Genomic DNA, 17,137 nt, shown 5'->3' on the forward strand with positions numbered 1-17,137 from the left:
CGGGCAGCGATTTAAAATAACAAAGGGTGAGTAGAAGTGAAAATCACACACACAAGTAGACAAAGTAGACTAAACATAGATAATACACTAACACACATAAATGAAGAGATGTGAAACCCGACCCATTCTGCTCGTAGCTGTAGTTGGTGCACTCTAAACAGATGTAATTCACTCAGCACAAATCATCAGTGATATCAGATAATCCATCTATTACTTCTCAGTGGTGGAAACAAACCAAAGCACTTTATTAAATCTTAACACAAACCTCTGTGAGTGTTAACTGCGCCCTCAGCAGACTGAAAGATGCTTCTCCTGATCAATGACTGGTGTGATATTGTTGTAATAACCCTCCTGGGAGTGTGTGGTGCTCAGCACAGAGATTACAGTGACTTTATGATGGCTTAAAGGAGGCTTTTTATGAATTCTGTGTAATCTTCTCATAATTGCTTTTAAAGCTTTCATTTTTATCTTGCTGCATAATGATTTATAGGCTTGTTTTGAGGAATTTGTTGAATTTAAGATGCATTTGGCTTGTAAAATTTATTTTGTGGATACTGTGAGCATTGCAGCCTTTGTTTATCCATTTGGATGCTGTTTTGGCTTATTGAATCATTCATATTCTTTAGTGGCCACTAGAGGGGACTCATTTAAAAACTAAAAGAGATTCAGTGAGAGTTACTTTTCATTTGACTGAGGGTTCTGTTTTTAATTTGGTTTTCATAAGCCTAACCGACTGTGGACTTCAGCAGGTTTTATTTCAAGGTCTATCCACTGCAGAAATGTTTATGTTTAAAACTGAGAAATACTGCAGCCTGCAGTTTGAGTACAAAAAATGAAGCCCAGTTAGGGTTAATTAGGATATCACTCCATATTTGAAAGGTAGGTCATTACCTCAGAAATATTAATAACAAAATCTGATGTGGTTATATGCCAAACTACTTATGTTTGGAGTCATGAGTGGAGAAGAACCAACCAGTCAGGGCAGTGGATCTTGTCGTACTTTTAGACCAAAAGTGGCAACAGACTCCTTCAGAGAGGACTATAACAACCTGATACAATGTGATGCGATGCGATTTGATATGATATGCAATATAAGTAAGAGGAATACTTTCTAATATTAAACAGGGAACTATTTATTAAGATGTCTGCAATTTCTGTTCAAACAATATGGATGTGTAAACCTTCACATGCCCCTAAAGCTGAAAGTCGACCGTCTTCATTTTAAATTCAGTGTGCAACAGGCTGAACCATTCTGTTACAGATTGTACTGTATGCATTGCCTTTGTTGTTATGTGGCTCCACATAACTGTGGCAGGCAGCAGGATTCAAGAGACATTAACAGTCCCAGGAGGTCTTCTCTAACACCAGGGGAAACATCACAGCCACCGGAGACACATCTGCAGTTTAAAAAAACAAAACTCAGCCAGGTACCAGTGCTAACAAAACTAAATAATTTCAAGATCAAAGATTTTATATTGTCAGTTCACTATATGTGCAGGACATACAGAAAATTGAAATACCATTTCTCTCTCACCTAGTATTGAATATTGATACTGATAATTTGACCCTGACCTCTTTTTTTACAGACCTTTATGTTTCTGTGTCAGCTTCATTTATAGCACATCCCAGTTAATCAGTGGAAAGTTAATTATTTGTTAACTGTGGAAAACATACTTAGGAAAAAACTCCAGGAAGTCACTCTGTCCTCCCAAGAGACAGTCCAGCACCTCCCAGTGACTAATTAACTTTAGCGGCGCTACTGTAGGTGGATGTGTTGTCTTCAGAGGGAGCCAGGCTAACTGTTTCTAGTCTTGTTGATTTTAAGATAACAGGCTGCTGGTTGTGGCCTTATATGTACATGCATATTTAATGGACAGATATGAACAGGGTGTCAATCTTTTTATCTAACACTCAGTAAAGAGAATTTGCATATTTCTTTTGTTACAAAGCCCAAATTTTTAGCTGTTGTCCATTGTTACTGTCTAAGCCCTCAGTGAGAACTAGCCATAACCTTGTCCCCGATTTTAATTCCAACTCCAAATATTTGCTTGTATTCTAAAGGATACTATTAAGTCTGACAAGTTGCTGTGCAGCAACATGAATCACTGTAAAGACATTGTTCACCTGCAGCAGCAGAAAAGTACAGGCTAACTTTAACAGACACTTGTTGACACAGCGAAACATCATGGAGGAACTGGAGCAGAGAGTCACCATTGCTTTCAACCAGAGGCAAATTCACATGTTTCGGTGCATGTAGAAAGGGTGTAGTGGTGGAGTTGAGCCATGAAATGCCATGTGTGTGTCTGTGTTGTGTTATGCTACAGGTCAGAGGCTGAGACCTGAATGCTGGAGGCGAGGGAGTCCATGGAGGTGGAGACAGGCCACTGTCTCTGGCCAGATGTCACTGACCATGACACCAAACTGCACACGGTCATGGAGAGGAAGTGAAAGCAAATTATTCCTTTAGAAGAGGACGAAGGCTCCAAGAAGAGAAGTACAAGAGCCTGTTCCCATAGGAATCCTGGATAATTACAGAATAGTAGAGAATAACGTCTTAATTAAAGTAGCTTGTTCTTTAGTGTTAGTCCAACAAGATAGAATTTCATGTTTTTCAGGCATAGTTTGACTTGTTAACTGTCTGTGACCTTTATCTGATTGGTGCAGAGAAACAGCAGCAATATCCAGATATCCAGATATATATATATATATAAGATATGTATACATATAACAATGCTTGATCCAGATTATTAAAATGTGAAATTTTGGGACTGAGATTTCTATCAATCTATCATTTTATATTTTAATAAATAAATAAAACTGTAGTGCTTCTAATGTCTTTCACCAGCACTGGTGCTCTTAAAAGAGAGGAAAATATCATAACCATGGAAAAAACTACCCTTAAGTTACCCACAGCTCAAAGAACATCACCCAGCTTGTAGCCAAGATAATGCTAAACTGTCATGTTCATATTTGATGACATCACACACTTCACTAGCAGGTGGAATAGAAACCTCTTCCTGAACCCGGCCCTGCATTTTTCACATTCTAACACCTGCTGTCACCTTCTTTTTATTCAGGTGTCCTTAAGGACAGTATTAGTAACCTGATGATTCAGGCCAACAGCACAGAGGATGAGAAAATGCTGGGAAAGTGACTTGCTGCCAGGTATGAAACAACAAACCTTTAACCCTGCAGTGAAGCTCTTTGCTAAGACTTCCTCACAGAAAAGTCTTTGGCCAAAACTAATAATACTGTATGTAACCATTCTGTATACACCTGTTCATCTTTAAACTGTACACTGTATGCGCACTTGTTGCATAAGATGAGGCAGTTGTAGAAACACACTGAGGCAAGACTCCTTCACACTCACTCACTTATGTCACTGCAGTAAACCCGCCTATTACTCACTCTGAAGGCAATAAATAACAGGCTACAGCATCACACCCTTGTATCACACAGTATGATAATCTCTTTATTCACGAGCACATGCATTTTCAATTTTAATTACAGAAGTCATACTGAGACAATCTGTCTTGTGAGAGAGCATCAATATTAACACTGCATGAATTATTTTAGCACTTTTATCAATGGCTGTGTTAGCAACAGATTAATATGTCCAGCATATAAGGACTAACATTAGCATTCATTTAGTCATGTTTCTTCCCACTTCATGCAAGTAATTTTGATATTAACTATCCTTTTAGCTTTGTTTTGTAAATATCTGGTTCTTTAGCTGCTAATTGTGCTACTAGGTTCACTAGCTAGCTGTTAACTTTGCCTGTCTCCTACTTGGTATTAAGCAGGTACCTGGTTAGCAAACCTGCTTCATTAAAGGTTGACACCTGCTAAAGCTGAAAACTATGATGGAAAAATGAAAAGATTTATTTTCTTTTAATTTGCATGTCCAGAATAAAGTTAACCTTTAACGTTTTAATGCTTGCTGGAAATAGTATTTTAACTTTATTCTTGACTTGTGAAAGAATATAAAAAAAAAAAAACTTCCTCTGCTGTTAAAGGTGCATTAAACAAGACTTTACATATTGTCTGATAAATCATGTGAACATGAGACGTGGTGTGTTGTCTCTCTGTAAATTAGCGCCGCCTGCCACCTAGTGCAATATATGTTTTCTGAGCCGCCAGTGGTAATTTCCAATAGCCAACCATGGAGGAACTCTAGTCTGCTAAAAGTCTGAAATAGCGGCTGAAGAGGCTACGTTCTTTTGCACAGAGAGACTGGCAAAAAGAAAGAGCAAGAACCAGGGTTAACACCAGGTTGGCTTTTTAAGACAGAGAATGTTAAAAGCATCACTAACTGAAATGAAATTGGGTAGAGTAGTTTTAGTATAATAATACTGATAACTGCAGCTTTTAGAGAATAGTTCATTTGTGCCAGCAGGTACAACTGAATTTAGAAGAACAATGTGTTTTCTCCCTCTGTTAGCCTTAATGACCAAAGTCTATTCTTAAAGACGGTTAAAACAGGACAAATGATGTGAGCTCAGATATCTGAGTTGATCCATATAAAGGTACTTAATCCTCACTCCTCCCTATGTATCTCCTACCCCCCTCCTACCCCACTGGGATTTTCACCCCAACAAGGTCTGGCAAGTGAGGGTGGTGTGGATTTCTTGGTGGCATCCTTTTGTGTGCCTGCTGTCCAAACTCTGTAGTATAGTATTACCCTCCTGATGTCATCATAGCACTAAAATAACAGGGGTTTTGTCTCACTATAGCCCACTGTTTCAGCAGCCATGTGCACATCTGATACACACATACTGCATCCTACTATATACATGCACAATAATACAAGGAGGCCCACAGACAATGTCACATGCATGGTTTAGATTAATCTCTGGAGGATTTTAGAGGACCACCATTATTCTCAAGTGCATACATTCACTGCCTAACATAGAATTAAAGAGTAGCTTGTATAGCCATGTGTTGAAGCACTGATCCTATAAACATGAGTATTACTAACAGAAATATAGGATCTTTCACATGTACAGTCTTCAGATAAAACATTCAAAAACCATAATGAGAAAGTGGGCTGCTAACAGTTTCTGAGCACTTTTATTTGACGAACATGCACAGACCTAACAAATGGATATTTTCCATGAAAAAACAATAACATAGTTTTGAGTCTGTACAAAATGACAAGAAAAAAAATTTAATGAGTCATGGGTCAATGTGGGGACATATTGTGGATAAAGCAGAAAGGCTGCAGTACAGCTCAAAATGCAGATTTGTCCTTTGTTGGGGCCTGGAAGAGAAAATTTCATCTTGATCCTCTTGTGCTCTCGCATGAGTACTGTACAGAAACAATGTGGCCAATATAAAAGTTGAGCAAATAAGCAACAGTCCATATATCCTTCAAGGGCAGTGGATCAGTTTGAAGTCATGAATGGGCAGAAGATGGACTTTCTACTTGACAAAAATGTTTACTCCTGGTCCTTTTCTTCTCCGTGGGTAATGATGTGAACCAGGTTCTTGTAGTCCAGGTTTCCGGCCACATCTGGGGGGAAGGCAGTGAACATCTGCTGCATCTAACCAACAGAAAACAGATATTATCATCAGCATTGCTCAGTGTGCATGAAAAAATGTGAGGATGATTCACAGAGTTCTTTTTTTGGTATGAAAGTGTGTCTGACGTAGATATAGATCATCATGATGACGCTCATCCCTCTGTGCTTTTTGGACTCACCCACCCACCCACACACGCACACAAATAATTTATTAACATAAAAAGGCTGCAGTACCTCTGCAGGGGAGAAGCGGTCTCCTTGTGTTGTTAGCATCTGTGTAACACTGAACAGGAAAGAGAACAAACATTGCATGAGTTGACAATGCCTGTGTTCACACTGGGAGGAAAATGGGGAGGTTATAATGGCTTTTCTCATAGTGGAGTTGGGATGAAGAGTTTCAGTCAGACCCAGATGCAGTCATAAATTGCAAGTAATAGCTTACTTAATCATCCTTGCAATAACTTTTCACAGAAGTGTGTTAAGCCACTTACTAGTCCTTCCTCAGTGCACCTTTCCCCTCAGGGTCAAAGACTTTAAATGCATTGAGGATGGTCTCCTCTGGATCAGCACCTAGATACATTCAAACTGTTATAATTCTTGAAACATATTTAAATTGGTGCTCTACTGGCTTCACTTTGGTTGTTTTATCTGTAGCCTGTGCACCCTCACCTTTTAGTTTCTCACCGAACATGGTGAGGAAGACAGTAAAGTTGATTGGGCCAGGAGCTTCTTTGAGCATCTCGTCAATCTCTTCCTGTTTCACATTGAGACGTCCTGTGGCACCAAACATTCAACATGAACACAGGACACTAGTAGACTCAGTCATTGCACATCAAGACAAATGTTGCTTATCTAGAATTTGTTTTACATTTTAGCTCATTCCCAAATAGCTCAATCTTTTATTTGTAACCAGCGTGGAGATAAAATCTGAATTAATAAGTAGCAAGGTTTTAAGAGTCTGTATAGCTCAACTTGATTCTGTGAAGAATATCAAGTAATAGCATTTAGTTAGAGTGGATATGGCTGATGTAGACAGTGATAACAACACACCTAGAGCAGCAAAGGTGTCTCTCAGGTCATTCTTGTCAATGAAGCCATCTCTGTTCTGGTCCATGATAGTGAAGGCCTGAGGTCACAGGGAGAAGATACAGAATGTGTAAATACGTTTCTCGGCCTTGAATCCCCCCTGGGTTTAGTCTGGCATCCAGGGCATGCCAAACAGTTTAGCTGCAGCCTAATCACTGACGACACAATCTGGATGTCTGGGCCCCACCGACCTTCATATCAACATACCATATGCCTCTTTTCTGTCAAGCCAAGGATGGGGAAAATAGACAGGTGGGCACACTACAGTGAGCAACAATGAAGCTGGAAAGACAAGAGGAGGATGTAGAGGAAAGACAAAGTAGAGACGTCTGTGTGCATAAAGACAGAAACGCTTGTATCACGGTCCTCACCATGGCTGAGCCAACATGCATATTCATACACCATTTCCATGACCCTCATGTCATTCTCAGCCAAATGAAAATAAGTGAAATAAGAAATGGTTCAGCATTTGAATTCCTGAATCTGGGCCTGCTCAAACATGGAGAAAACATTAGAGTTGGCTCCCTCTCCTGTCCTCTTCTTGGCTTTCTTGGGGGCCTTTTGGCAAAAGAGAAAAAGTCTCAAGGCAAACACAGCATGGTGGTTAAAGTTAAGCTACATGTGAGATAACATAAACAACAGGGACTACATGTCTTGGTAACAGAAAATTACATCTAAAAAAGGCCTAGGATTGCTTGTAGAGAACACTAGTGCATAAACAACATAAAAATGTATGCTGTGCAAAAATACAACATACAACCATATGAAGGCAATAACAAATTGACATATGTCAGTATCCTTTCATAGGCTTTCACATCATGACTTTCCTTCAAAATCCCAATTAAAACACAGCTAATTGCTTGTAATATAGGGTGCATTTAATGTGCCCTTTACATATCAATACATTCAGTGGCTGCTGACAAGATAATGAAAAGGAAGCCTATGCTGCTTCCCATCCATTTTACTCAGTATTCATCATAAAGCTAATAAATCATGACAGATAATGTTATGTTGTATAATATTACATATCTGTACTGTTAAAGTTATTTCACACATCTGTCCAGAATAAAGGCAGCATCTTTGAAGCCAGGAAACTTTGTGTCCTTGCTCACATACAGTGACTTACCATGGCTGAGCAGTGAGGAGGTCAGACCAACAATGATGCCGGTGAACAATGGGGAGACTGTGGGTGGCCTTTTGTAGTCCCAACCCTCAGTTCTACTGGATGATATTTATAAACTATATCCTCTTTAGGAAGTGCCAGGTAAATGACACTTCATACAGCACATACAGTTTTGCATGCTCACATAAAGCACACATACCCAGCCCTCGGTAGTAGCCACTCACCCTATGCTGTCATGATTGACACTGGATAAAGAGTGGAACGACTTGTCTAGAATATCAAGAGTGGAGCGACTTGTCTAGAATATCAAGAGCAGACAGAAGGTTAAAGCACTTAATCACTTTAATGTCCACAAACCACTGTCTTGACGGTCAGTGGAAAACAATGTAAATGCTACTGGTCATGCAAAGATGCAAAGGCTTCCTATGAAGTCTGTCCTGGACTGGTTCTGAAGTGTGCAGGCTAATTTTTTTATTGTGTTAATGAAAGAACAATGGTGCTGTTGCAGCTGAGGATGGGTCAGACTCCCACCACAGAGGGCATAATGTCACAATACAGACTGCAGGTCAGAAATTATACAGCTGACCAGTTCATTAATGTTGAGGTAGAAGCTGAAAGTTAGGACAAGCCTGCTGCCACTGAACACATCTCATTTACTTGGATCTTTAATGGATAAATGCTGCAGAGAAATAGGAAATTCTGTGCCATTATCATTTTTACACTTAAATGGCCTGTGTATATACAGTGTATACTGAACTTTGTAGCTTGCATGTAACATGGCAAAACAGAGGCTTGATATGAAGAACTGGATTTCACAGTTTCAATCATACTGTAGTTATGTGTGACCCACAAAAAGAAAAGAAAACAAACAAACAAAAAAACAAATAACCAAACCCTGAGCCGGCAAAGCCTGTATCCAAGAACTGGCATTTTTAGCTTGAATTTTCTACTTTCACCAACAAAACCACCAATTTGTTACGTTACTGTGCAACAATCACCTCACAAAGGGATTCACCAGCTCATTTTGTCTAATGTACTGACTAGTCATTACCACCAACCTTGGGCACATTTCTCACATGATCGGTGGTGGCTTAACTTTGGTGACAATGTCATGGTACAGTATGGCACAGCGCACATCTATTTACTGTATGTGACCTCATGTAGTTTGTGAAAGTAAATGCACTTGCTGACATTCATGTCGACAAAATATCTGACTGGAAAGTTTCTCACTTCTGCTACTCACCACCATGACTCAAGTCTTAGCGGGTGGATGATCTACAATGCAAATGAGTGAGTGAAACCTAATTATAGAAGAAATCAGGAGAAGCCACTGGGTTCATGAAACAGAAGAAACCTTGTAAAATCAAGGAGGTGAAAGTATAAGAAATAGAGGAAACAGTGAGTTTGTGACACTATGCTTAGCAATGTCAACAGCAGTAGGTGTGAAATACTTAAGTGTCAGTGAAGGCATCAAACACGTGTTTACAGAGCTCTGCCTTTCTGCACCATTAACAAGTTGTCCAGTTTCACTTGTGAAAGGAGGCGAGGCCACAGGTGCGGGATCTATATAAAGAGGGGCGCCGAAAACCGCCTGCACTCGGTCTGCTCACTGTCAAATACACTGCTGCTGTTGAACTAACAGCAGATGCCACTGGTGATATCTCGCAGTACAGTGCGGTCGAGGAGGTCAGAATTAGCCGAGGTATCGCTAGTCAACAAGGCAGTCACTGTTGTTAAACATGCCTCCTTCTGATCTGCTCTCAGTTTGTGGCCCGAGCATCCATTGCAGCTAGTGTGACTGGAACACAGGCCACTGTCACACTGGCTGAGTGCTAGGATCAGACATCTAAAAATAGACTAACACAATGGATGTGGACAAATGGTCACTGCACTGGCAGACTCCAATGTAAGTGGTGAAGAGAAAGCACAGGATTGAAATAAGAGCTTCAAATTTGACCAGTTGTCTCTTTCGTTCGTCTACAATTTAAGTGAGCACAAGCAGATAAGCATAATATAGGAAGGCGGAATAGAAGTGAAAGACAATGGTTATACTATTTAATATTCTGTGACAAAATCTCTACAGGGAACGCTAATAAAACATTTGTTAGCAGACATCAATATCATATCCAGCGATACAGCATTATGATTCAGGACCTTGTGAAAAGACAAAGTAAAAATAATATAACATAAGATAAAACGGGATGTGAAACCCTTTTATATAGAGTTCTAGAGTGACCAGTAGAAAACATGTGCAATCTGTAGCACTGAGTGCTTTGTGTTGAACATTTGTGACCAGTAAATCAGTTCTACCTTCTTGGCTTAAATACATTCAGAAAGATTTTCATCAAAAACAATTACCATACTGCAACCAAAAGGCTGAAGAAACATCTTCCCTTTTCTCACCCAACCACTGACAGACACACTGAGCAAGTTAAAATGTGGCATCTCATCTGTTTGTTCTAAAACCATGACTAAAAACCACCACAGATCAAACTATGATATATAAAAATAAAATCAGCTGTCAGGTATAAGCACCTTGACAGCCAAATTAAATTTGAATGGATTTGTGTCATTTAAGGGTTTAGCTGTTTAACTTGCCAAGAGTGCCTTAACAAAATTAAAAAAAGATATGTCATTGTAATCTTATGAATTCATGGTTCAAATGGTTAAAATAAATTATGCCATTCACGTGCTTTGTTCTTAAATTGTGGAATAGAAATATAAGCCACATGAGGCAGAAGCAGAGGACAACACTCCGTTTCATTTCAGATATACATATCCATGCCACTCACAAATGAGGAAAAACAAACAAAACAATTATTTTCATCTTCACCTTGAACAATTTTGCGTTATATACAATATTAAGGGACGTTGTACAAAAAGAAATGCTCAAGTACTATGTGGTAAGCTTCAAACATGATCTTTTTTTTCCATTCATGTCATATAATTCAGCACTGAGGTTTTGCCTTTGACAGATGGAAGTGCATACACGAGTTGGATCCAGATACAATCACTCACTTGATAAAGTACGGGAGAGGGTTAGGGCCACTGTAAAAATGGATGAGTTCTGACTTTTCCCTCAGAATTCTAAGTTTAAAGTCAGAACTCAAATAAATGTTTTACAGTGGCCCTATTCCTCTTCTGTAATAAAAGACGTTTGGACATATTAAAAGATCACTCATTGGACATTCAAGATTACACGTAATCACCTTTTTTTTTCTTTAACAAAAATAGACATGGCTTATCCAGCCTTGAAATTCCTTCTCAATATATATAAAATTATGTCTTGTCTATTTACAGTCAGATAGCATTCTGAAGATTAGAAAGGTCCTGCTCCATTGTTGCTGGGGATTGTGGGTAGTGCAGTTTTAGTGTCGACCTATCCGAGGGCAGACAATCATCTGGTGAGCGTGGGTCTACAGGGCAGGGAGGCTTCATTTATTTAGACTTTGTTTACATTAATTTGTGCTCAGTCACTGAAACTAACCCAAGTCTGGACAGAAGACCGAGATTAGCAGATTGTAATTAGCTGATAGTGATTGTGTGTTGACATGTCAGCGCACACGGATCAAAAATGCTGTTGGATGTACAGTCCTCTTCGGTCATGATCTAAAGCTACTGTGGACAGAGCCAAGTGTGAAAGGGAGCCAGCTGCATTAATACTATTTTGAGTGAACCTCTGCCATTGTCACTAGTATGTCACTGGACTTTGTATATATTTAGGCTTTGACTTATACAGTTGCTATGGCTGTGCTTATCCTATGTACTGTCTGGAGATGACTGCAGCTAGCAAAACTCAGAGTCAAGTCTTAAAGTGAGAACTCAAAACCCAGTTTTCTTTTTTTGTACAACTCAAATCAAATTACTAAAGGGCACCCCTCGTCATATGACACGCGTCACATGCGTAACACACACCAGGAGTGGCGCGATTTCAGTGGGGGACTACCGAAATGGATGAGACTTGAGTATGTTATGCTTTTGATGCGCGTCCACGCCAGGAAAGCAGAGCAGTAGTGTATACTGAAGCATTGACGCGCATCGATTTGCCATCGATGTGGGCTTTTGTTGAAAATAATGGGTGCGGGAGTTTTGACATGCGTCTGATGCCACCTGTGTGCGGTGCCCTTTAATCCCCTTTCGGACTATAGAGCACATCTCAAATACATGACAAAAAAAAGAGGCCTTTTGTCGACTTTTATTGATTCGGGTCAGTTCACCGAGGAAAAATAACCTGATTCTAATGACATCTATTTATAATTTTCTCTCTGTTCTGACAGCTACAATTGTTTTGCTCTCTGGGTTTTCATCTTAAATGTCAGGCAAAACAGATGGGTGGCAGTGTTTCATGAGTTGGTGACATTCTCACTGGTACGCCGCTGCCTCCTCCCCCTTTCTCTGTCCAATGCAGGTATGTGGCTCTGCTGTCTCTCAGACAGAGGACTGGTCCCATACCTGGAGGAGAACAAGAACAGCTCAATACATACAGTACATGCCTGTTGTAATAATGTGGTTTGCTTGTGTAAATTAATATGTGAACTAAGGTTGCAGCGGTGTACCGGTACCGGTTTTACGGTATACCGTGGTATAGTTATCATACCACGCACATTTGCTTATTACCGGTATTGGAGGAAAACACAAATTGTCTGTTCGTTTACTAATCTCTGACTTTGAGCAGGACTCACGCTGATCCGGATCTAACCCCAGAAACACACACACACACACAAGCTTCCCCGGCTCACAAAAGTGTGAGTGTGAGTGTGTGTGTGTGTGTGTGTGTGTGTGTGTGAGTGAGAGAGTGGAGGTACATACAGGTCTGGATTCTCATGCACCTACAGTAAATTAGCGACTATTCTGATAACTGTTCAGAGCAGTGGGACGACAAGTCTCGCTACTGTTCTCCAAACCAGCCAATCGATTAATGGAGAAAATAGTCAGCAGTTTCATCTCTAAATATTCAAAAGTTGCACTTGGATACAAACTAGATCAGCAGAGCTCCACCTCAACCAACTACAACAGTCAAATCCTGCTTTTACATCAGTGCAAAAAATGACTATTAATATGCTATTAATGTAATAATATAAAATAGTATAGGATAGATAGTTTAACATTCTTCAGCATTGAGTAGCCTACTTCCATGTTTAGTACTTTCATTTATAATACTTAACATTTCCAATGCAGGACTTTTACTTGTAACAGAGTAGGCTACTTTTAATTAAGTAAAGGATGTGAATACTTCCTCTACTACTGGTGCCAACATGGAAACCAACTGCTTTAGTAATATAACATGCTATATGTCCTTTACCCGTCTTAAGATCATGTTTTTAATTCCGTTTCATTCTTTAGGATCAATCTAGCTGCAGTCCAGCTCAACCAATTGGAACAGTCACCTGAAATTTAAGAAAAGACCCTTTTGTTTTCAGTTCTTTGAGGGTCGTTGTAGCTGGTAATAACTGTGTAATACCATGAAACCATGTCATTTTCTGACACGGTTATCATACCGTGAAAATCTCATACTGTTGCAACCCTAATGTGAACTAAACCGTATGGTTAAAATAATGACAACATGTGTTTCAAGACCATAATTCCATTTTTCCCCCAACAGAAGTACATCAACTGCATACAGGAACTGAGGGGTAATTAAAGGAATAGTTCAACATTTCTTGTTGATAAAAATATGAGAATATCAACAACACTGATACCTGTCCATTAAATATGACGCTACAGCCAGTAGCCGGTTAAGTTTAGCATAAAGATTAGTGGCAGGGTGAAGCAGCTAGGCTGTGTCCAAAAGTCAGAAAATCTTTATGCATCACTAATTATCATATTAGATCTCATTTATTCAGTACAAAAACTAAACAGTAAAAACAAGATGCTTTTTCCTCACTGTGAAGTTGCTGGGCAACTAGTGGAGACACAAGGTAGTAGCTGCTCACAGCCAAAATAATTTTACACATAACCCTTCATAAATTGACAGTGTGTACAGTTTACACTTTTCCTCCTTATTTCCACTCTTTATGCTAAACTAAGTCCAGCGACTCCAGCTTCATATTAACTCTGAACAAAAAAGCAGATGTGTCTTATCCAAAATGTCAAACTATTCCTTTAACAAATATCAACAGAGATGACTGGCAGACCTTGTTAACAGGGTTTATGGGTGTGCGTCCAGAGCTAGTATGAAGCCTTTGGCGCTCCTCGAATCGCCCGGGGGACCTCTCCCTACGGACATCCATCATACGACCAGGGGAGCGGTCCATTCGAGGGTCAGCCATGGCCCTGCCCGGGGAGCGTTCTAACCGGGGGTCAGCCATGGCCCTGCCGGGAGAGCCCACTATTCGGCTCTCCAGCATCCTGCCAGGAGACTTCTCTTTCTCCAGTGGACGGCTGGGGGACTTGTCCCGTCGAAACTCTGTACGGGCCTCTCGGTAGCGGTGAGGTGTGCCAGGATCTCCGTGAACCAGGGGATTGGCTGCCAGCCTTTTGGAGATGTGCTCATTGTAGGAAGGAGGCCCGCGTTTGTTAGGACTGTTAGGGAGGAACCGAGGCACAGAGATGGGCATGGAGCCCATTGGTTAAACGAAATGGGACTGTGTGTCTTGGGTCATGGGTTAGCTCAGTGCTGTGGAAAACAGGCTGGTCAACAAATGTGGTGAGGATGATGTGCTCACAATCAAGCTCAGTTAAGTGGTAGCACAATTAGAAGAGGCTGAACTCAACAGCTCCATTTGGTTTTCAAAATAAAGATCAGAACAACAAAGCTTTGTAAAGCCAGTTCTGAAAATCAGCACAGTGAGTAAGAACGGTTCAGTTGTTAGTGAGCTTCACATTATTAGTGAGGTTCACATTATAATATACTAGTCTCAGCACATTAATGGAGGAATTCAGTCTTTATTTAACCATTTCCTTTCTACATTTGACAGGACATTTTAAAAAGTAATTTGAATTTTAAAAAGACACATCTTGTGAGCTGTTACAGATAAAAAACAAACTCTTCCTCCTGCAAAGAGCAAAATGAAGGTGTTACTCTTCTGTTTTACCATTATAATCAAATATAAAGGACACGGTTTACCCATCACCACCTGTGGATGTCACCCTATGCCCTACAGTGCCAGCTAGCTTCAATTTTCAGTGTGCATGGAGGTAGGAAGTACAGTGTATACAGGGTGCCCCTGCTCTATAGTCTGGAAGCCCAGACCTCAACAAAAAATTAAATAAATAGAATGCACATCTTTGTCCCAGTGTATGACCTCAAAATGTGGTCTTGAGCAAAATGAAGGGTGACAGATTAAAAGGGTCCTCAACATAATTCCCAGAATTGTGATTTTATCAGCTGCCATGAGAGAATGTGGGCATGTTAGTATGAACCCGAGTACGTCCTCACCTGCGTCCAGAGCCATTTCGTTGCAGGTCTCCTCCACCCTCTTGGCTCTGGACCAGATTGCCCTTGCAACAGATGACCCGAAGTTTGTTCTGGTAAGAAGAGGCCAGGTAGATGGCGCCAGAAGAGATGGCTGGGCCAAGGTAGCGTGGGTTTGGAATATCCAGGTGTGCATATGAGTGAGGTCTGGAAAGAGATTAATAGCATTAAACAGTGTGTCCCTTACAATATTCAATAATACTGAGCAAAGAGCCATAAAACTATGTTTGCTGGAAAAACAAACAAACAGCCATAAAACTATGTTTGCTGGAAAAAAAACAAAAACAAATTCATGTAACCCTAAGGCGCTGGCCGTGACAAAGAAGCAGAAGGCAGTCTTACCCAAGAGCAGCATGTCCCTGAATCTCAATAACGTCCAGAGAGTTGAAGTAGGTCACAAACAGATAGGGCTCTCTATAGGCTGAAATGCCAAAGAACAAAATCCACAACATCATTTTACTGAGTATTACTGACCATTAAAAGTTACCAAATAAATGAAAATTTGAAAGGGTCATTGAAGAAATTCTGATTTTCACTAACCAAAAGAGAGAGGCAGACGACTCCATTTGATATCGTCACTTCTACTCCTGCGGCCGTATGCGTCCACAAACACACCAAACTCTGCAACAAAATGTTGCTTTTGTAAGTGCAAACCAAAACAACATCTCTGTTATCTCCTGTTTGAACTAAGATGAAACTGCATGTCAAGAAGAATCCTTTCCTGATCACAGATTTTCTCACACAAACTGTTACATCTTGGCTCGTCTGCTGGTAATTGTGTTGACATACTAAGCTGCATACACAACCATATGTACGTGTGTGCCCACACAGACAGAAAATAATTGCCAAACCATGGAAACAGAGCAGGTATTCATCCTTCTGTGGAGCCGTGGTGACCTGAATGATGGAGATGGGGAAGCTGTGGGAGGACGCCGCAAAGACAGCTGAAGCCAGGGTCACATCATTTTTATCCAGGAACTCTGCAGAATGAAATCAAATCAGCTTCAGGTGGCTCATTCAGGTGTGAATGCTAAGACATCCCCACAGCAGAATCACACTTGTGTAGACGTGTTTAGAACACCATCTGGTTGATTAGAAATATTTTTAAAAAATAATATCATTACATGATTTGACCTACCTTCTAGCACATACTGCTTCATCTCAATCTCATAGAACTTGTTGGTACCGATAATGATACTGTAGCCGGTGAAGTGGATACAGCTGCAGGGCTCTGATGTTTCAATTTCCTGCAGATACAACCAAAAGTTTAACAAGTGACACTTTTTGCAAACCCTGTCACTGACCTTTATCACATATTGTATCACCTATTCATATTTAAGGCACTCTTACTTTTCTGATGCAGAACTTGTTGAGGCCTTCATTATGTCGCAGAATTGTAATCTTATTGGGCATAGCAGCACAGATACAGGTCCCATTATCAATCTGAAAAGAAGGAACAATTCTACAATCAGGACGGCAGTAAATACAGGCAATCACGCAGCACACTGCTATGCTGTTACTGTGAGTCTCAGCTCATTAACTCAGACTAAATTACAGTCTAAATAGAATCGTTTTGTTCTGTGTAAGTAAGAACAACCTAACTCACCTTTCCTGAGGAGAAGAGGTGGCATCCCTTGACTGTCTCAAAGATGAAAGGGTTGAGGTCTGGTTGAGCTGGGAGATGGGACTGTGACAAAGCCTGTTTCACCTTCTTGATCTCCACCAGACACAGGGCCCTCTCCTCACCTAGAAGAAAATGTAGATAACTAAATGTGTAAAACAAACCATTTTACACTGACATTGCACAAATGGAACAAGTGAGTATATTAGGGGTCCTTTAATGCCATATACTGACCAGTGATCATCAGCAACTTATCAAGGTCCTTCAGGATCTGGATCTGGAAGACGGAGGTCAGCCCGGGGATGTGGGTCAAAGAGTTCTTTATGACGTTCAGAGCATACAAACCTTCCTCAGAGCCAACCAACACAATC

General features: G+C 40.4%; 2 protein-coding genes across 8 annotated transcripts in view; both read right to left on the bottom strand.

The window, feature by feature from the left end:
* Nucleotides 1-3,525: 3,525 nt before the first annotated feature.
* On the bottom strand, nucleotides 3,526-11,815 carry myl2a (myosin, light chain 2a, regulatory, cardiac, slow). Its single transcript, XM_020592631.1, has 6 exons — nucleotides 7,077-11,815; nucleotides 6,573-6,651; nucleotides 6,192-6,296; nucleotides 6,014-6,092; nucleotides 5,757-5,805; nucleotides 3,526-5,543 (listed from the first exon to the last, which is right to left on the bottom strand). Exons 1-6 carry the CDS (start codon nucleotides 7,107-7,109, stop codon nucleotides 5,439-5,441), a joined length of 450 nt encoding a protein of 149 aa, XP_020448287.1. The 5' UTR covers nucleotides 7,110-11,815; the 3' UTR covers nucleotides 3,526-5,438.
* A 96-nt stretch (nucleotides 11,816-11,911) lies between these two features.
* cita (citron rho-interacting serine/threonine kinase a) overlaps nucleotides 11,912-17,137 on the bottom strand; it is a 36,937-nt gene continuing 31,711 nt past the window's right edge. For 6 of the 7 annotated variants that reach the window (XM_020592543.1, XM_020592544.1, XM_020592545.1 and 3 more), the window contains 10 exons: nucleotides 17,001-17,136; nucleotides 16,752-16,891; nucleotides 16,496-16,588; nucleotides 16,284-16,392; nucleotides 15,997-16,125; nucleotides 15,686-15,766; nucleotides 15,488-15,566; nucleotides 15,110-15,292; nucleotides 13,866-14,253; nucleotides 12,065-12,183 (listed from right to left, as the gene is read on the bottom strand). In XM_020592543.1, the coding sequence (XP_020448199.1) occupies nucleotides 12,160-12,183; nucleotides 13,866-14,253; nucleotides 15,110-15,292; nucleotides 15,488-15,566; nucleotides 15,686-15,766; nucleotides 15,997-16,125; nucleotides 16,284-16,392; nucleotides 16,496-16,588; nucleotides 16,752-16,891; nucleotides 17,001-17,136 (1,362 nt within the window). In that variant the 3' untranslated portion in view covers nucleotides 12,065-12,159. Of the gene's footprint in view, nucleotides 12,184-13,865; nucleotides 14,254-15,109; nucleotides 15,293-15,487; nucleotides 15,567-15,685; nucleotides 15,767-15,996; nucleotides 16,126-16,283; nucleotides 16,393-16,495; nucleotides 16,589-16,751; nucleotides 16,892-17,000; nucleotide 17,137 lie in introns of all 7 variants that reach the window. The other variant, XM_020592548.1, reaches the window with a different exon arrangement.

This window comes from Monopterus albus, unplaced genomic scaffold, assembly GCF_001952655.1.
Source record: "Monopterus albus unplaced genomic scaffold, M_albus_1.0 scaffold18.1, whole genome shotgun sequence".
NCBI classification, from domain to species: Eukaryota; Metazoa; Chordata; class Actinopteri; order Synbranchiformes; family Synbranchidae; genus Monopterus; species Monopterus albus.

Excerpts from the sequence above, each read along its gene's own strand:
- myl2a (XM_020592631.1), bottom strand. The coding sequence starts at position 7,109 with ATGTTTGAGCAGGCCCAGATTCAGGAATTCAAA. Across the intron at positions 6,652-7,076 it reads CCCAGATTCAGGAATTCAAA|CAGGCCTTCACTATCATGGA; the intron begins TGCTGAACCATT and ends TCCCTGTGACCT. Across the intron at positions 6,093-6,191 it reads GTTCGGTGAGAAACTAAAAG|GTGCTGATCCAGAGGAGACC; the intron begins GTGAGGGTGCAC and ends GAATGTATCTAG.